The 20,239-nt window shown below is 47.6% G+C and overlaps 1 protein-coding gene across 8 annotated transcripts in view; it reads right to left on the bottom strand.

Annotated features, from left to right (window-relative positions):
• Positions 1–20,239, bottom strand: part of Foxn3 (forkhead box N3) — a 364,206-nt gene that overhangs the window by 126,309 nt on the left and 217,658 nt on the right. For all 8 annotated transcript variants that reach the window (XM_029484509.1, XM_021179590.2, XM_029484506.1 and 5 more), the window contains one exon: positions 18,255–18,367. In XM_029484509.1, coding sequence (XP_029340369.1) covers positions 18,255–18,367 — 113 coding nt within the window. The remainder of the gene's footprint in view (positions 1–18,254; positions 18,368–20,239) is intronic.

Raw genomic sequence — 20,239 nt, forward strand, 5'->3', positions numbered from 1 at the left:
CCAGGACAGCCAAGGCTATACAGAGAAACCCTGTCTCGAAAAAACAAAAAAAACAAAAACAAAAACAAAATAATAATGTCACCACTGCCCTGTGGACAGTGTACTTGGAGGAACTCCAAAGAGACAGAAAAGCTAAACCTAATTCTTTGTCAAGCTGATGGAGATTTATACAGCCATCCTCCTAAATGGGGTAAGCACTTTGATTATCAATAGAAAACCTGGTTTAGTTATCATATATCCAAGGGACCCCCATAAAGAGTGGCTCACTGGAACTCCAGAAATATAGGACGGATACACACAGAAACAGAGCTGCCGGTGCAGCGTGGAAGACTGTGGAAGAAGTCCACACCACAAGGGATTCTCAAATATTAAGTGACTGATACTACATCCCAATATGTAAGCACCATGGGAGAGTCTGGCCACAGCACTGCCAGCCACTTAAGAAGACAGGCAAGCATCATTCTCTATTCAGATATGGAGAGAAGGCAGAGGCAGGTGAATTTCTGAGTTTGAGGCCAGCCTGGTCTACAGAGTGAGTTCCAGGACAGCCAAGGTACACAGAGAAACCCTGTCTTGAAAAAAACCGAAAAACAAACAAAAAAAAACTGATATGGAGAGAAAAACAAGGGGGCATGGGAATAAACAGCGTGAGACTGGATCTGGCTGGAAGAGAAGGGAGGGACCACAGGGCACTCCTACTCCAGACTTCATCTACACAAGCTCACAGAGACAGCCCAGTTGATAACCCCACAGGACCTTACCATGCCTTACAGGAGAAGCAGCAAAACAGAAAAGAAGGGGATGTGCCGGGCAGTGGTGGCACACACCTTTAATCCCAGCACTTGGGAAGCTGAAGCAGGTGGATCTCTGTAAGTTAGAGGCCAGCCTGGTCTACAGAGCAAGTTCCAGGACAACCAAAGCTACACAGAGAAACACTGTCAGGGAAACGGCCGGGGGGGGGGGGTTGGAGGGGAGAGACAGGACAGAGACAGAGAGAGACCCAGAGAGAGGGGGAGGGAGGAGGAAGGAGAGAAATAGGAGAAAAGAAGAAAAAGGTATCCTCCAGCAGAGACACCACACCAGAAACCACATCACTGTGGCAGGACTGAACATCGTCATTCGCCATACACAGAGCAGGCTCAGCACGGGGTAAAGGAACTGTCGGGGGGAGGCAGACTTCCCCAGCTAACCAGACTTCATATACCCTCTAAAGAGCTGAGTTCTGTATTAATGTAATGGGGATTAAACAAATTAAACTGAGGATAAAACCCCAGGGCCTTTCCTTTTTTTCCCAAATAGAAAACCTAATAGGATGCTCAACATACACGCCGCAGAAGAACTGTGGAGTTTGCCAAGTGGTCCTCCACCAGGGTTACTCTGGCATCCTGGGCACACCAGCCACCACCCACTCCTCTTTTGATCATTACACCTTGGAGAGTGCAACTGGTATCTCATGGTTGGAGATTACCTATGTATGCTTCTAAATGTCTAAAGAATTCTCCAGGTCTGAATGCCAGCAGTGCTAAAGACGAGAGTCAACCCAAGACCCCCACAGGCAAGCTGGGAGTTCCAAAGTCATTATCACGGCAGTCTCAATGTAACTAATGATGTCTGAAGCTCCTTAGCTCCCAGTAACTGTCTCCACTGGCAGAGCCAAAGGGGGCACTTTGTATTTCCTTAGTCAATGAGGAAGATCTGGGGGCTACTGAGGTTCTGGCAGGGTTGCTGGAAACACAGACCTGGTTGGTCGAGGGTGGTCAAAAGCAAAGAAGTGCTTGCAGTAAGAAAGTATCCAAAGCCGGGCGTGGGGTGGTGGTGCACGCCTTTAATCCCAGCACTCGGGAGGCAGAGGCAGGCGGATTTCTGAGTTCGAGGCCAGCCTGGTCTACAAAGTGAGTTCCAGGACAGCCAGGGCTACACAGAGAAACCCTGTCTCAAAAAAAAACAAAAAAAAAAAAAAAAAAGAAAGTATCCAAAATCCTCAAAGCCAGCAGCTGACCCCAAGCTGTGGTAACTTTATGTACACAGAAACCGCTTTGTATTAAAGTTTCAAACATCTTACTAGGCTCAGAGAAAAGACACACATCCAACTTCCAGGAGCCTGTCGCCCCTGCCTGCTTCTGTTCATCCAGTTATTTTGATTCTCGATCTCAAAGTAGGGCAAAAGCAGAGATGGATCTTCAGCGAAATCACTCTAAGTGACTCGGGCCCAGGAACCTGCCATCTCAGAGGCTGCTATTTGCAAGAGTGCCTGCAGAGCTTATAAAAGGAAGAATAAACGGAGATTACGGCCATTTGTCTACTGGTTAGGGCAAAACATCACCCAAAGGACGGAGAAACTAAGAGAACTGCTACACAAACGGTTGGGATCATGACCGCTAGCGCAGGTGAGAGCATGGCTCAGCCTGACAAGCTGCGGAGAAGTGGGCAAAGGATTCCAGCCTTAAGGCCGGCCCTGGCTGCTGCGCTCTGGGGGTCCCTAGGAGGAAGGAACCTGTCTTGTTTGCATCCTCTTGTCTGGACCTGCACCCCTAAAGGGGTGGAACCAAAGGAAGGGATGGATGCTAAAACGCAAAACAAAATCTTTGTGCCTCTTCCAGGGAGGGTGCTAAAACATACATAACATGAAGCTGCCGTCTGAACTTTTTTTTTTTTTTTTTTTTTTAAGTGCAGCTAGGTGACATTTGGGACATTCCTACTGTGTAATCAACTCTGCCCCTATCTCTCCAGAGCATCATCCCAAACAGAAAATTACAAAGGAGATTTCTGTGACGGCCTTCCTTATGCTGTTCAGCACAGTGTCTCCACGGTTCATCCACGTTGAGGCACGTCCTTTTTAAGGCTGACTAGTGCTTCCCCGTGCACATTCTGCCTGACCACCTAGGGCTGGCCGGCCTGTCCAGCACTGATGTCGTTTAACAAGGTGTTAAGTGTACTTAGCCAGTGTGCTGAAGGGGGAGAGAGAAGATAAAAGCCTCAGATTCTCTGGGCGACCTCTACACGTGATCATAACCCCCACAGGAGACTCAAGTGTTTTTCCATGTAAAGAGGAAGTGAATTAGACTGGTGCTCTCCAGAAACTTTTGGCTGTCTTCTGTAGGAAGAAATAGATGTTTCGTTCTGACTGACTTCACACAAGCACACAGACGTAACTGAAACTTAAGGTGCACAAAACCCTGGCCCTACGGTGAGCGAGCGCTTAACATCTGCTGCTGCCATTATTTCTCGGAAAGAGAAAGAGTCCCAGTCACTAAACTGATTTCACCGCCACCACTGAGTGACAAATTACTTAAGACACACTATTTTAGGTATTTTTTCCTTCCAAACTGGTCTCCCTTAGAATATGCTAATAATTAGGGCACCGTCACTTTTGAAAGTATCAGTTTCATAAAGTACAGAACTCTCTAGTACTACAAAGAAACACCGTGAGTGCACTCCCCCCAAATTTTTGACCATGAAAAGAGTCACATAAAATCAAAAGGGACATCCCAGTGTCTACTGCAGGTGGTCCCATCAAGCCCTTTGGGGAGCTCTACACTGGGTCACAGAAAAGTCCTGTCAACTCCAGCAATTCTGTGATGTGGGACGAAAAATCTTAGCATGGGTTTTCCTTTGCAAGAAACAGAAATAAGCACAAACCGTAGGAGCTGCACCTCCCAAAAGATGCACAGCACCCACTATCCACAGTTGAAACACTAATCTGTTTCCTTTTAAGAACAAATTTCTATTCGGAACAAAATAAAATGGAGATTATCAGATCAAATAAAAACCCACTAAAGACTTAGGATACCGTGGCTGAAAAGTCCAGAAGCGAAGACCAGGGCAGCGACTGTTTGGAAAGGACACCAGAGCAGGTGGGAGAAAACAGTTGCAATCTTGGAATTATGACGAGAGATTTAAGACCTCATGTGCAGCAAGGTGACTACAGCTATTAACATCTATAAACTTAAGTCTGTTAAGTATGTGTAGGTCTTAAGCTTTACACACACACACGCACACACGGGGGAGGGGGTAAGAGACTATGTGAGAAGACAGAAACATTAATTAGCCTGATTGTGAGCATCATTTTACAATACACACTTACATTCATCGAAAGGTTAGGTTTCAACCCTTAATATATATTTATCAAATTTACTTTAAAAAAAAAAAAAAAAAACAACAACTGGGAAGGAATAACAACAAAAATCCAGAAGTAACTGAGAAGGAGTCAATGGCCTGACACATTAATTTCAGATAATTCTCTCGTTAGCAACACTTCTGTTGAGGTGACTGAAAAGAGTCTCAGACCTGTTGCATTCTGTCCTCCAGGCAGCTGGCTTGATGTGGCATACACAAACTAAAAGGACTGTACGGTGCATCTCCTCTCAGACCCCACCTCTTGTCTTAGCAAACCTCCAACGTCAAGGCCTATTCTGACTGTCAGAAGCGAATCCATGGGAGCCAGGCAGCCATTCAGTTTTATAAGACAGTCACTGCTTGATCCTGAGTGTGCCACACTGTGCCTTAGACCATCTGATCAGTGTGTGTGTGTGTGTGTGTGTGTGTACACGTGCAATTTGGGCTCCTGCTTAGAGACACTTTCTTTTTGATGAATGGTAGCAAAATACATTGCTTTACCCACAATGAAATATATTCAAATCCAAAAGTGGTTAGCCCTCGTCAATTTTCCATACATATAAAACTTCAAGAAAAATGTGTGAATATTTATTCTGCAGGATGAAGAAAACAAGATGGATTCCAATGGTGGCGTTCAAGAACAAGAAAGCCTTTGGATGCAGTGGACTTCGACTCTTTCTTTTACTAAAGTCAATATAAATAACTCTTAAATCATAAAAACCAAGTCATTTTGAGAAAATACAGTATGATCTGCCCTGACTCCACCCACACCTGCTTTTCCAGCTTTTCTAAACTGGAGGCGTCCTGCAACATGAGTGTACCCCACTCACTCCTCCCCGTCCCCTAGGGTCCCCACAACTCCTTCACCACCTGCTCAAGTTGTCTTTTCCTTCTAGTCCCTTCCCAACATCCCTCAAGGCCCTCCTTCCAGTGGCCCTCCTCCTTCCAGTGGCCCCTATTTTGGCTATGCCTTGCTAGTTTCTACCTCGGTGTCACAGGCTCATCCTGCCTATGGAATACCTAATAAAAGTAGCGTAAGGAAGGAAAAGTTGATCTTTGGCTCAGAGATCAAGAGTCCGATCCACCATGGCAGGGAAATCCCACTGGTAGAGAGAGCATCGGGCAGCTGAGCACAGCAGTGTCTCCAGTCAGGAAGTAGAAAGGCGGAGGCTCAGCTCGCTTTTTCCCCTTTCCCCATTTAAAGTATTCTAATTTTATTACTACCATGCATGTGTATGTATGCATGTGTATGTATGCGTAGGCACATATGTAGAAGTCAGAGGACAACTCGGTACTACTGTGTGTGTGTGTGTGTGTGTGTGTGTGTGTGGGAGATCTCCATCTACGTTTTGTTACTGCTATGCTACGTAAGGCTAGAGGGCCCCAAGCTTCCGGGTAACTGCCTGGGAGTCCTGACCGAGGTTCCAGACCCTCCGCCCGCACTCTCTGGCTTTTACGTGTCTTCTGGGAGTAGTGCTCAGGTTGCCTGGCTTGTGAAGCTTGGGCTCTTACCTCCCCACCCCGAACTTTTTATTCAGTCTGAAACTTCCAGCCCAGGAAATGGTGCTGCCCACTTTTAGGGTGGGTATTCTCACTTCAATTAACCTTAGGTTGGTCTCCTAGGTGATTCTCCATCCTGCTGAGTTAACAATATTAACCATCTTGGATGCCATTCTTCCTTACCAAGGATTGCATCAACTCTTAGACACCGGGCAGTGTTTCCAGAAAGGACAGTGACCGCAAGGTGGCAAATTGAAATGGGAAGAGAAACAGTGCGATCAAGCTGGCTTGGTCCCACCTCAGACATCTGCGGCGCATGGCTAACCTTCCTCTCAGACATATGCAATGGGAAAAAGCAGGGAAGTCTAGTCCACCTGGTTCCTGGATGAAGTAGGAGGGTCCTGGCACACAGTAGGTGCTCCGTCAGAGCTGGCCTGACGACTCCAGTGCCCAGTCACCCCAAATCCAATACAGTTGAGGTTTAAAAGAGAAGAGGAAATCAATTTGAAATTCTAACCATGCTACAGGGGCTGCCTTCCAGAGTTCCTCTCAGAAGTCTACAGCATTGGGTAGAAATAGATTTTTGTTTCACTCAACATCAAAGAGTTGTATTAGAGAAAGTCAGATGGTTTTCCTGCAACTTTGACTCCAGCAACCCTGATGACAGAGCCCACCACATCTAAGAGTTGAGGGCAAGAGGGGCAGGGTCAGGACGAGGGACTTCAAAGGGCTTTAGTAAGAGTAAAATTCCATTGGCATTAACATGTGGTATGTGCGACTGTTCTTCCCTTTAAAGAGCTGGGTGCTGCGGCTGCTGAGCGAGGGGCTTTCAGTACTCAAGGCAACACCCCACCCCCAACAGGCTCAGGCACACCTGCAGCAGGATCCCGGACGGGCGGGGCGCAGCACAGAGGCTGAGCTGTTGAAGAGGAGATGCTCCTTCTGTTGGTGACACCATTCCAGGGACTTCTGGCTAAGGGGATATACTGGCTCAGGGAAATTCCCTGGGAAGGAAAAGGAAGATTGAGCGCAGGGGGGAGCCAGCTTTGTTCTCATCAAAGGGGGAAAGAAGTGAGGGGGAAAAGCTAATGAGTTGCTGCTGAGAGAGGAAGGCAGGATTAAGGGTCTGATGCAGAAAACACAATGGACTGTTTGGCCAGCCTAGGTTGGAAGCTTTGCCCATTAGGATGAGGGGCAGGGGCAAGGGGCAGGAGCTCCAGGCCTTACCTTTCAAGTGCCTGTCAGCAGCACAGCAGGCCTCAGAGGGAAGCCTCATAGCACAGGCACTGGACAGCCACAGAGCTGGGCCAACCCAGGCCTGAGGCACCTAACACACAGTTGTGCCTCCTAAGTCAGCTGCAGGAGAGAAGCTGGTATCGGAACGTTGGAGTAGACAGCCTGGGGAAAAGAACCTTCCCACGCAGAGGCAAGCAGGACAAGTCTCCCAGGCTTCAGGAATGGCAGTGTCCAAACAGTCAGGTTTCCTTCTGTCCCTAAGGACACCACAGCAGGGCTGGGCAGACAGATGGGGAAGGGACAGGAGGCAGAAACACCTTGCCCAAATGACTCAGGTGCTTCAGGAGAGAGACACAGAACTCAGCTCTGTTTCCCTCCAAATGTTTGTGGACTTGGAGCTGAAAACACTTTGAGCCATTCTCATAGTGTGTGCTGGCCCCTGTAAGTGTAGCTGCCCACCACTGAACATCTCCCAAAGAGACCTTTATGCAAGCCTTTGCTTAGAAGACCAAGAAGACACAGACAGTACTTACCATGGGCCCTGGGTTCCATGGATTTTAAATCCAGCAGACAGCACAGATTATAAAGTATAAAGAGAGAGTTGGTGACACAAAATGTAGGCAAAACCAAGAGCATGTGATTATCAAGGAGGAGAAGACATATGTTGCTCTTGCGGGACCAGGCACAAGAGTTAAGTGCCGAGCACAGACCATGCTTCCCTCACGTACCCTTCAGAAGTCCTCACCTGAGGCAGGTGGTCGTAAGTCACAACAGGAATGACAAGGAGGAGGTTCAGAGAGTTGAAGTAACTAGTCCACATTCACTTACTGAGGGAGTGACCAAGCAAGAGTCATTTTCTGAGACTTGCTGAGACTGGCTCTGGACCAGGTGTGCATACAGAAGCTGGGAGGGTGCCTGGTAGGCCAACGACACCAGTCTGCAGCAGGGCTAGTGTGGATCTTATGTCCCTCCATCACCCGCTGACAAAGCAGTCAAGGGCGCCATGCTGACTGGATAAGGGCCCAAGGTGAAGCCCTGCTATGACTGTTGGCCTACAAAGGGGCGACACGGGGGTGTGGGCTGGGGAAGCCACTGCCAGCCTCTGCCAGCCTGACATCTTTAGATCATTTTCATTTCTCTGCTCCCATGTTCCTTCCCAGCTGGCTTCTTCCTCCCGAGGATGCCCCAGCTGCTCCGTCCATCTGTAGAGTGATTTAGGTCTCTCCACGGCACAGTGGCAGTGCAGGTGGAGGGGAAGTTGGGTGCGCGGACTGGGGGTGGGACAGGCTGGCTGAGGCCAGGCCAGCACGTTCTCCCTCTGTGTAAAGAGGGATAAAACCCTTCTATGTGCCTCAGTTTCTCCAAGGGTATTAAAAAAAAATAGGCAGGTGAAAAATGGTTTTAGCTTAGGGGGAGGAGGAAGAAATAAAGCTCTCCTTGTAGTTAAAATCAAATTTCTTCTGCTCAAAAACCTAGCAAATGGGGAGGGAAGTGGGGCAAGGGAGGAGAAAGGTGGGGGAGGGGGGGTGTAGAAAGCTACAGCGTGGAAGAGCTGCCTCTGACCCTGTTTTCTTCTGTTCACCTTCACTCCTCAGGAGCACCGCATGGGGAGAGGGCATCGAAGTCCCTTAGAGGAACAGGGCAGAGTGAGCAGCTGGTGAACAGACTTCCACCAGAACTTTCCATGTCAGAGTAAACGCACAGAACAGGTCTCAACCTGGCCTACTGTGATTAGCAACATGTTCTGGAAAAGATAAGATTAGAAGACGTGTCTGGTAGCTTCTGGGCGTTTTCTCCAGACAACAGGACAATCATCACCAGTCATAGAGGACTTTGGAATTCCTGATGATTCGCAGGGTCTCAGTAATGAGTTGATGAATGATACAAGCAGGACCTGGTGTCTGAAAAAACCCAAAGGCTCTGGATAAAAACCACTTGATCCTACGAGACAAGGATACCTGCCTGGCTCCTTCAAGAAGATTTCTATAAGGGTGAGGAGTGTTCTCATTAATTCACTGGATAAACAATGGAGGATGGACAGTCTGCACGATTTGATCGACAGCTTTTGGAAACGATCTTCTTAGCAAAACACTGCATTCACAAGGAAGCAAGTGTCACTAAAACGATGAGGTAAACTGCGGGCAAGAATCAAAGAAATAGACGAAGCAGAACAAAGAACTAAGTCAGTCCAGCCAGAGAGCTGGACCCACTCCCAGGACGAGGCCTGAGGCCTTGCTTCTGAGGAGCAGGGCAGGCCTGCTGGCCCTGATGTTTGGTTTGCACTTCACACTGTAGGCCTGGAGAGCTGCAAACACCACACCAAGCAAGTACACTCCACCCCACTGGCAGGCCAACAGATCTGAGAGCTTAGTCTGCAAGGGGAAGCCTGAGTTCTCCAGAGATGGGGAAGGCCTTTGAGGCGACCCAGGCAGCTGCCTGGCTCTGACCGCGCCCACCAGGGTCACCTCAGTCTTTCTGTCCACCATCCACGCCTCAACCCAAGCGTCCACCCAGCTTTGATATGTCTGCTCTGACAAGAGATCATTCTTCTGACGTTGAGCCCAGATCTTTCTGTAGATGACTTCAGATCCCGCTTCACTGACGGTGCAGGTGTCTGCTAGCTTCTCCTTCTGGTAGGCTTTTGGCTGTCTTGTAGGCTCTCTCAGGCAGCAGGGCAGGAAGGCAGCAGGCTTTCCTCTCATTTCAAAGGAGCTCTGCCTTGTGAACAGAAGCTGCCTAGAGAAGCCTTGGATGGGGAGGTGGGAGTGAGTGGTCAGACACTGATAACTTAGTAAGGTCACTGACTGCATCTATCCTGACTGACAACACACAGGAAACAAATCCATCTCCTGACTGCCTCTAATCTCTTAGGAACCATGGTCCACTGTTCCATCTATTAAACTGTGCATGCGTGCATGCCTGCAAGGGTGTGTGTGTGTATGTGTGTGTATGTATGTGTGTGATTGCGTGTGCTCGCATGCCCTCGAGCATGTGTGTGTGCATGTGTCTGACACATATGAATGGTGGTGACAGTTACTAAAATTGACCTCATTCATCCTTCCTGATTGCTCCCCACTTCATTTTTTGAGACAGGGTCTCCCCTGTCTGGAGCTCCCATGTTTTGGCACGGCCTCTGAAGCCCAGGGATGCTCTAGCCTCCTCCTCCCCAGTGCTAAGATCATGGATGTGTGACGCTATACACTTCTTTTCACATGGGTCCTGGGGGAACCGAATTCATGTCCCTAACACTTGAACAGGAGGCGCTTTACCCACTGAGCCATCTCTCTCACTCCGTGTTGTACATTTCCTTCCTACTACTGTTCCATGTAGTTGTTGTGTCCACACGTGCTGAGGTAAGGGGACAACTTTCAGAATTGGTCCTCTCCTTCCATCTTTCTCTGGGCGCTGGTGATTGGCTTTGGGTCCGGCTTGGCAAGCACGGGCCTGACCGGCTGAATCGTCTCACAGACAGTGCCTGAATCCTCTTTAAATTTGGAGAAAGTGGAGACTCCAGTGGGGCCGTGGTGTGGGGTGGTTGGTTTTTCACTGCTGAAGAAATCACTTGTCGTTTTACACTATAGCAAAGGCAAGGAAAAGCCGTCTTTGTCCCTGCCGCAGGTCACTGTTCTGGTGCACTTTCTCTTTCTAGAGTTGTTTCCCATTTCCGCCACAGATCCCTTTCTTCCCCTTCTTGGAAAGTGGAAGGTTTGACAACCAACTGCGCCTTGCAAGCGAGCAAGCCCCATCTGCAGTCGTCCCCTCAGGTGTGAGGGAGCTGCCAAGCCCTCAGCTGGGCTGTCTGGAGAAGCGAATAGATGCTAAGCAAATATGAAAAGCCTCCAGCCCCCCTCTGGGCTCCATCCACACCTCAGCTTTCTTCTCAGGAGGCATCAAAAGCCACAGCGTCTTTGTCTTCCCTGGTTCAGGAGTTAGGGCAGCAAAACCTTAGCGGACTCCTCTCACTTCTGCTCTAAACACGAAGCAGGTGCTGCAGGTGCCCCCAGACCACAACAGATGACAAATGCCTCCAACTAGCTTGGCTCTCTGGGACAGGAATTTTATTCAGTCCCTGAGTAAAAGAGACACTGTCAGCCGCACACACATTTGCCTTCCAAGCAGTGAATGGGCCCAGTATTCATGAGATGCACCTAGACTCTAACCGTTCCGAGATAACACGGGCTGGTTTCCAAGTAAATAAAATCATGCAGCACTGAATAAGAATTAAATGTACAATGCACAGCACACCCAAGGCAAGACGCCGAGGTCAAAGCCATTCTGTGAGACCAACTGACAGAACATAATGGAAGTCAATAGATAATGTGATTTGATATGAAAATAAAATTATAGCCAACTAATGGATTTTAAAGCTCACACTGGGCAGCGTAACTCTTACAAATAAGAGAGTATTCCTAGATTTGAAATGTTTTCCATTACCCACCCACTCCAATCTTCCTGACAAGATGAGACGCACATCTAGAAATACTAGTGCAGAGAGCTCCCGTACCTGCCTTACGACAGCAGCACGCTCACCCAGCAATTTAGCACAATGGGGCTTCATATCGATTGCAATCTTTTAATATTCCTTTAAAAAGGACTCTATGGAAAAAGTCCCGACTTAAACATAACTTTCCAAATATATAATACATGGCCCTTTAAAAATAAAGTTTATACGAATGTGTTCTGGCACCGAAGGGCATTCAGAGAACTGTTTCTGATTCCCATCAGATGTCCCTTGCCGTGAAGCAGAAGCCCAGTGCGGGTGGCACTAACCCTGTCTTCTCCCGTGCTGCCCAAAGGGAAACACAAAAGAACACAAGGACCTAACAGCTAAGACTGGCTTTACTATGGCTTTGTAGTTCTACCACATGATATTTACAAAATTAGGATGGTGTGTGTGTGTGTGTGTGTGTGTGTGTGTGTGTGTGTGTGTGTGACGTATCATCCTACCCAAGCAATGAATAAGTTATTTTTGCTGTGTGTAAATTCAGCATTTCCAGTGGAGGAATTAACACTGTTAGGTTAACAAGCTTAACATTCTCAGAATTTACTGATCTTCTAACTGTCTAACGAGTAAGTTTCCCAAACACCAACAGCTTTCTTCCTCACCAGCTTTGCCCAGGGGGCCAGGAGCAGTCCTAACTCTTACCCTTTAGGCCAAAGCTATTACCTGGTGGGCTCTCTCAGGACTTGGTCAAAACAAACAGGTGGATGAGCCCCTGGGGTGACTACACAATGACCATAGACTACTGGATTACTCTATTTAAAAACTATAAAGATAAATCACAAGGCTACAGTAGCAGGAAGGATCCACTGAAACTGACGACTGGACATTAAAACTCATCCATTCCACAAAGAACCTTACCATCAGAAACATCAAATGCTTGGAAGGGCTCCACATTCTTAAATTGCTACAGAGACAGAGATGGGGGGAAGGAGGCACAGAGAAAGAGACTGAAAGAACATGGAGGACATCACATTTTTAAAAAGTGAGAAGAAAAATTTCTTCAAGTGTTTTCTAGACACTGCATTAAAGTAAGTTATGACGAGACAAGGTGTCATTATTCTCAGAGCAATAATATTTAAAGAAGTCACGAGAACCATGATGGGGAGCTAAGAGCCCCTGGATCTGAGTCTCTGACCACAGTAGCCCAAGCTGCTGAAATGTACGGATTCTAGAAAACCTACCGAGCTCACTAAGCCTGGCTCGCAAACCACGGCTTCCACTCTGTAAAAACCCGTCCTGCAGGAAGCGCCGGAAAGCACCCGGCCTGGGCAGCACACAACCTGCCCTCATCTGTGAAGGCGGACCACGGTGTTCTGCACACTGACGCTGGACTGATGCCTCTACCAATAAAAACGCTGCAGCAGAGCCACACGGAAGACTTGCTACAACCATCTGACGTCACAAACATGGGTAAGAGCATCAACCTTCTCTGAACATCAGTTTAATATTTCAACATTTAAATGCCGCCCCATAAGGTCCCCAAGCGACACAAGCTTAGTTCACCCACTAGGGTGCTATCTTTTAACTTAACCATCAGACATGGAAAAAGTTGGGGGTGACCTGGAAATTTCATTTACAAGTTGATGGGAAGCTGACAAGATGGCTCAGCAGATTAAGAAAGGTACTCGTCACCATGCCTGAAGACAGGAGTTCAATTCCTGGGAACCATGTAGAAGAAAAGAACTCCCACAAGTTGTCCTCTGACCCTATATGTGAATGCACACATATACACAGAATAAATAAATGCAATTAAGAAGGCACTCTGGCAGCATCTATGAAAAGAATGCCTATCCTGTCCTGAGAAAGGCCCCATCGAGGAAGGGCTGTCATAGGAAACACACTAACTATTAAATCAGCCCACCGTGCTCTCCAGCAGAAAAGGCAAGACATCCAAAAATAACAGCCCTCCCTTTCCTGAAGCCCGTGCCTGCACCCGGCCTTGGCAAAGGTGTAGAGTCCTTATGCAAGCTGATTTGGCCTCAGTCCCTGAACTCAGCCGTGGGGACTCTACAAAGCACAGCTGAGCACTTCACAATGAGAAAGAGCCAAGAACTGTGCCTGCTAAATGACCGTGACACCCTTGTTGTGGCTCTGCAGATCCTACAAAGGGTGGAAGGAAGAAGGAAGAAGTCCTGGTGGTCAGCACTTCAGTGGCTCTGTGTTTGGGGAGCTAGTTTTCTGTTCTGCTACAACCTGGGGAGTTTCCATGTCCCCAGCTCAGGTTTCCACCATACATCCTACATTACTGTGGCACATATGTCACGGCTGAGGAGTCAACATGAGCACATTACTTTCAGCTGAATGTACGAGCTACTGATGTGCACTTTTTTTTCTGTCTAAGGCTCCCTCTCTGTTCCAGGATCATGTTTCCTGTGTAGTCACCCTGTCTCCCCAGCCTCCTCTAGTCTGCACAAGTTCTTCAGACATTCCTAGCTTCTGATGACCTAAGCGGCTGTGAGGAGTGCCAGTTCAGGGTTTTGGAAACAATCCTCATGGAGGACAAAGCCACTGTTTGAGTTTTTCCCCATGGTTAAAATGAGCTTATGGGTTTCAGCAGGAAGACCACCTTTTGGCTTGGAATTTACACGCCCCCACTACTGCAAAGACCCCCATGCTAAAGGGTCAGTCCATAGCTTGTGGCTGGGAGATAATGGAGGAGGGGCCTACTAGAAGGAAGTTAGGTAACTGGGGAGGGGTGCCAGGCCTCCTGCCATGGTGTAGGTACCTGGTGTAGGTACCCAACTGCCACATTCCTAATCCTAAAGTAGCCAGAGGGCTACGAATGGGAACTGCAGACCCAAGTCATCTTTTAGTTAGTATTTACCTGAGGTATCGTCCACAGAGGTAGGAGACTGACTACACAACTGCCATGGGGATGCTGGGAATTGAACCTGAGTCCTCTGGAAGAGCAGCCAGTGCTCTTCATCACTGGCTGAGACATCCCTCCAGCCGCAGATGAGGAACTTTGATTGACAATTAGCATTTGTCAAGTTTGCTCACTATAAACATCCTTGGATGGTCTGGTTTTGCGTGTCAACTTGACACACAAAGTCATCAGAGAGACAGGACCCTCAGTTAAGGAAATGTCTCCAAGAAGAGCTGTAAGTCATTTTCTCAATTAGTGATCAGTGGGGGAGGGCCCAGCCCATTGAGGGTGGTGTCATCTCTGGGCTGCTGGTCCAGGGTTTTATAAGAAAGCAGGCTGAGCTAGCCACCATGAGCAAGCCAGTAAAAGCAGCACCCCTCCACGTCCTCTGCATCAGCTCCTGCCTCTCGGTTCCTGCCCTCTTTGAGTTCCTGTCCTGATTTCCTTCTATAATTGGGAAGTGTAAGCTGAATAAACCTTTTCCTCCCCAACTTACTTTTTGGTCACAGTGTTTCCTCACAGCAATAGAGACCCTGACTAAGACGATCCTTTAGGACCCCTCCTCGACAGTCCACTCTTTACAAGAAGTTCTTAGGGAAGAACTGTTTCCACCACTCACGTGGGATTCTGTGTGTGTGGGAAATGGACCTCATCTGTCTCCATCAGCTCCTGCTCACAGACACTTGGTTTGTATGTTGTTTATAATGCAGTGACATCCCTTAGCTCATTGGGGCAATTTCAGGATGGCTCCGGTGTCCTGAAACTCCTCTACCATTCTGCATTGTCAACACACCTGGACTTTCTGCTTCCCCAGAATGCTAAGGGTTGAATTACAACTTCCTAAAATCTTCTCCGGAAGTCCTAGGTCCCTTGTATCTCACAATGTGACTGTATTTCAAGTGTGTGTCATTGGAGAAGTTAAAGTCACCCTGGAATAAGGAGGGTTTTTAGTCAGGAAGGCTTAGCGTCCCCCTAAGACAGACGGAGGTAGAGACAGTCCTGTGAAATATAAGCCAAGGAATACCACAGATAACCAGCAAGCCACTAGAACCGGGGAAGAGGCTGGGTCAGATCCTCTCCCACAGCTCCCAGAAGAAACCAACCCTGCTAACACCTTGGGCTCATGGGGTGAGAGGCAATTCCTGATGCTGTCTGACTCACTCAGCTGTGGCGCTTTGTCAGGGTGGCCTATGTAAATTAATACAAAGGCTAACTCACCTGGCTCTTTGAATTTTAGTTAAAAACAGTATTTAGGACAAAAAAATAAATAAATAAATAAAAAGAGAAAACAGGTGTAGAGGAACATTCTAACAAAATCTTGGAAAACAGGTGCAAGCCAACAGACTGCAATGTTTAGCATTCCGCTTGGATGGGAACAAGGCTTGGGGTAGTGTTTTCAGACTCCTGGATTTTCCTCACAGAGCTTCCAGCCACCTGCAGCTCAGGCCAGTGCTGCTGCCAAGCACACCTGCAAGGGACAGCAATAGCTGCCCTTCTTGTATAATCACTGTCTTCTCTCACATGCCAAACACCAGCTCTGTGGAAGCCAAACACTACCCAGGTGCCCTTCACAGTGGCTCCACATGGGGCTGACAAGGACCCCTTGAGTCACAGTAGACCTGGCCAGATCGGGTTAACTCAGCTTTTTGGTATCTGTTTATGGCTGGCTGTTCCACTTCCGGCCTCCTGGAATTACATCACCAAGTGGCCTGGTACAGAGAAATTCTTCACCAGTTTCAGTGTGAGCTCTCACACCATAGGCTGGCTTCTCAAGCAAACCCTTTCCAGGGCCTGGAGAGAGCACAGTGCTCTCTGGATCCAAATCATGAAGATGTGGGCTGGAATGGCCTCACTCACTCAACCCCCAGTGATGTTGACGGGCTTGACATCTAAGCACCTTGATATGGAAGGAACCGGTTAACTGCAAGGGACAGAACTGGATCTGAAGTGGTCATCTGGAAATCATTTACTGTAAAAGCCCCAGTTCATCTGCATTTTCATGCCCCTGTTAGGACTCTAGAGAAGTCATTAGGTTACAGCCAGCTCGCAATACTTCTGGCCTGTGTGTATTCTACTTGCAACCCCCAGAGTTCTATTATAATCCTTCAAATTATTAAATAATTGCAGTGTTTCCCTGGGGGTCACATTTGGCAACAAGGCACTGGCCTAAATGAACCAATGACACGACCCAGTGATTAACACTTACATTTTTAACTTGCTAGAAGCAAATGGGTGTGACATACTTCTAAGGGAGAAACTAGAGAAACTAGTGGGGTGGGCTTGGAGACTGAGTATCGACAGTATTGCAATAATTAGTGCCAGGCTCCCCACCAACCCCATAAAGGAGCAACTCTCTACCGCAATCCCAGCTTCTAGTTCAGGAATGGCTACAGTCACAAGAAGAGAGGCAGGCATATGGCTCTCCCCTTCTGGACATTCCTACAATGCAGGCTAGGCTGCTCTGGAAAATCCCATCTCTTCCTCCTACAGCTATATGACCTCGAGTTGTCATTTCAAATAAAGTATGCTTCCACTGATTTTTAGGAACACAGACAAAAGCAGCTACAACCTTCCTTCCCCCAGCCCCCCAAAAATACCCTTGCGAACCAACTGTAGTTGCTATGTAGGGTTATTTGTTTCTAAGGCAACAGCTTATGTCTAAGTACTAATGGCCTGTCCTTTTGCCAGGCAACAAACAGCCTTGTGATGCAAGTGCACCTGTCTCAGCTACGCGTTACTATGGAGACACTCCAGTTACTATGGCTACCATCACGCTAATCGCCTAGCAAAGGCAGACATACAGCAGTCTTCTCATAGAGCCCAGCTGCTTCTCCCGTCTCTTGCCGGAGACTGATTGTCTAGGGTCTGTGATGGAACGCACAAGAACTTCATTAATGCCACATTGGAAGGCTCACTCTGTGTGCCCTCCTGCAGAACAAACATCAGAACAGAAAAATCCGCAAGTGGACTGTAAAATTCCCCAGCCTTCTGACACCGGGCCATTCCCAATTAACATAAATGTCTACTCCACTGGCAGTTTCTCTTAACCAGATAGTTAACAAAGGAAACGCTGCTACATGCCTTCTAGAACTTCTTGGTAGGGGACTGGAAAGATGGTTTAGTGATCTAAGAGTACCGGCTGCTCCTCCAGAGGACCCAGGTTCAATTCCTAGCACTGACACAGTGGCTCAAATCGTCTGTAATTCCAGTTCCAGGGGATGCAATGCCCTCTTCTGGCCTCCACAGACACCAAGCATTCAAATGCTACACAGACATAAATGAAAGCGAAACAGCTGTACACTTAAATAAAGTAATTTTCAAACTTTCTTAGTGGGCCTGATGACAAGCACCGTGAAGGGCTAAGACTCCATCCACAGGTTGAAATCCGGCTCTTTGTTCTGTAAGGGCCTTTCTTCTAATTTAGCACTAACCTGCTTTTTAAACTGTGACAATCTACCTTACACCCCTCCCATTGTATATTTGTAAAAATGCACTCATGACCTCAGTCTCATGACAGCCAGACCCGTGAGGAGGGAAAGTGGCCACGGTCCTCAAGGCAAACACTTAGTAACCACAACAAACCCATCACTCAGGAGCTTGTCGACATGGAAACCGGATGACAACAACCGAGCCTGCCTTCCTTCCACATCTCTAGAGTGAGGCCGCGGGAAGGTGGAATCACCTGTGTGCCTCACTGCTCTTATCCCAACAAAGCGTGACCCGCAGAGATAGAAAAGCTGTCCACTTTCCTCTGTAACTGGTTCTACCCAGGAAGACGCCATTTACCTACCAGGAGCCCTTCCGGAGCCACGCCCGCTCGCTCGGAGCTGCAGAAGCGGTAAGCTTCCCAGGAAATGCATAGCCCATGGATGCACCTCCTCATCAGACTTCATTCTTTTTCCCATTAGCCTGTAGTTATTTTTAAAACATTCATACGGTCTACTAAATTAGTTTTAGAGACTGTCTCTGCTAAAGTAACAAAATTCCAGGAGACTTTAAGAAAACCAAACCCCAGTAGTCCGAGTCACTTACCTTTGATAAGCCTGAGGAGTAGGAGGTGGGTGGTAAGGTGTCTTTTTCAAAGCCTGAATTAGATTTTGTCTATACTCTGGGTCTATGCACCACAATGACCCTTTCCCAATACTCTGCAAAGAAAAATTAAAATGAAAACATATTAATACAGTACAGAGAATTTTGTGGTAGGCAAATACAGGGCTAAATTGTAGTTATTCACAAAAGTTTCCTGTTCATTTGCTAATGATTTCTCAGGCTGACAACAGGACACCACTAAAAGCTCTCAGCTCTTCTATGCCCTGAGTAGATGAGGTCAGATGAACGTGTAGCTACCGGATTATGTTGATGCAATAACATGACTGTCAAGTCTGAACTACCCCCAACCCAAAATCCCTTATTTCTCAGTATGAATCTGGAGGGATATTCAGACTCGTCCAGAAGTCTCTAACTTGGCTGACGTTCATGGGCGCTGAGAAGACCTTTCGAAGCTCCATCTCTGCTCTAAAAACCCCAGCTGTTTTAAACCACATTATCTTGGCACGATCTTACAAAAATGGAAACGTAATCCACTCATTGTTTTTGGTATCCCGTCCCCCTTGCTCACAAAAGAACATTTATGCTTGGAATGGAATTTATAATTACCTTCCCCTCAGAAACAAAAGACCTGGCAACAATAGCAAACCTAAGCCAGAATTCAATGTATTTTTTATTTTTATGGAAGGGGGTGTCCTTCAGTTCACAGCAATCTGCTCTTGTCTCTAGGAATCTTTAGAAGAGGTTGCACTTTAAAAGTGTAAATTGGCTAAAACTGTTCCCTGGGGGGAAGGGGGCAGCTTTCCCTGAAGGCCACTTTTGGGCTGGCTGGAGGCAATTGGTCTGAGATCAGCTTTAACAGTGGGTGGGGGTGGGGAACAGCTGCTCTCTCGCCTGCCCTGCTTTCAACTGGGTCAGTGTACCCAAACCATTTGAGAAGGTCAACAGTAAATATTTACGGATTTGGAACGAAAAGAAGCTAAATGACCTAGTCCCACCCCACCCATGCTTCCTTTGTAATTTCCCTCACTCTCCTCTACAAAGCCTGGTGGTGTCTTCCAACATTGAGAAAAGCAAACATGAAAACCTTTAAACTAACACAGAGGGGCAAATCACAAGGAGATCGCATGGAAGGACCACTAAAGCTAAGCCATTCCAAAAAAATCTTTGAAGAATTTTCCTAGTCTGCATTTCAGTTATCACGTCACCAAATAGTGTTCTTTCAAGCCTTGTGTGTTCACAGCACACGTAAATGGTTCTTAAGCCTCTGTAACAGCAGGACCCCTAGAATGAACCATTTCCAGTGTTCCGGGGTCAGGGGAGTCCTACAAAGCCATGGTCAAAGGCCATACCCAGAACCATGCGGGTCACCTGGTCCCTGGTCCCAGAGCATCTATGCGGAAGATATACCTGTAGGGTTTAATGATCTGGGCAGTCAAAGATCTCAAAGTCATTTATTTCCTTTCCTGTACATGTTTTTAAGTCTGGCATAGTTTGCAGGGTTGGACCAGACTTTCCAAGTAAGGCAGGCTCTGGACCCTCTCTCTCTTCCTGTGGAGTACAATGCATGGTGTACTTTAAAAAGGTAAGGTGTGGGCAGAGCCGGGAAGACAGTGAGTTACCACACTGAAGTAAAAGAAGCCACCAAAGCACCTACCAAGCTGCAGGTGGGAGGGCTGGCCTGACCTTCATCCAAGGCTCCCAGTTGAGCCCTGAGCCAGGGGACGAGTGCACAGCATGTCCTAAGCTGCAGGGAAGACCATAGCCAAGATGCAATAGAAACACTTCTGCCAGGAGATGGCCCCAGCAGCAGGCGCCTAACTAGGGGCCTTTGTTTTCATCAATATGGCTGTCAAGGAAGCAGGTGGATTTCTGAGGTCAAGGCCAGCGTGGTCTACAGAGTGAGTTCCAGGACAGCCCGGGCTATACAGAGAAACCTTGTCTCAAAAAAAAAAAAAAAAAAAAAAAAA

Source organism: Mus caroli, chromosome 12 (assembly GCF_900094665.2).
Source record: "Mus caroli chromosome 12, CAROLI_EIJ_v1.1, whole genome shotgun sequence".
NCBI lineage: Eukaryota > Metazoa > Chordata > Mammalia > Rodentia > Muridae > Mus > Mus caroli.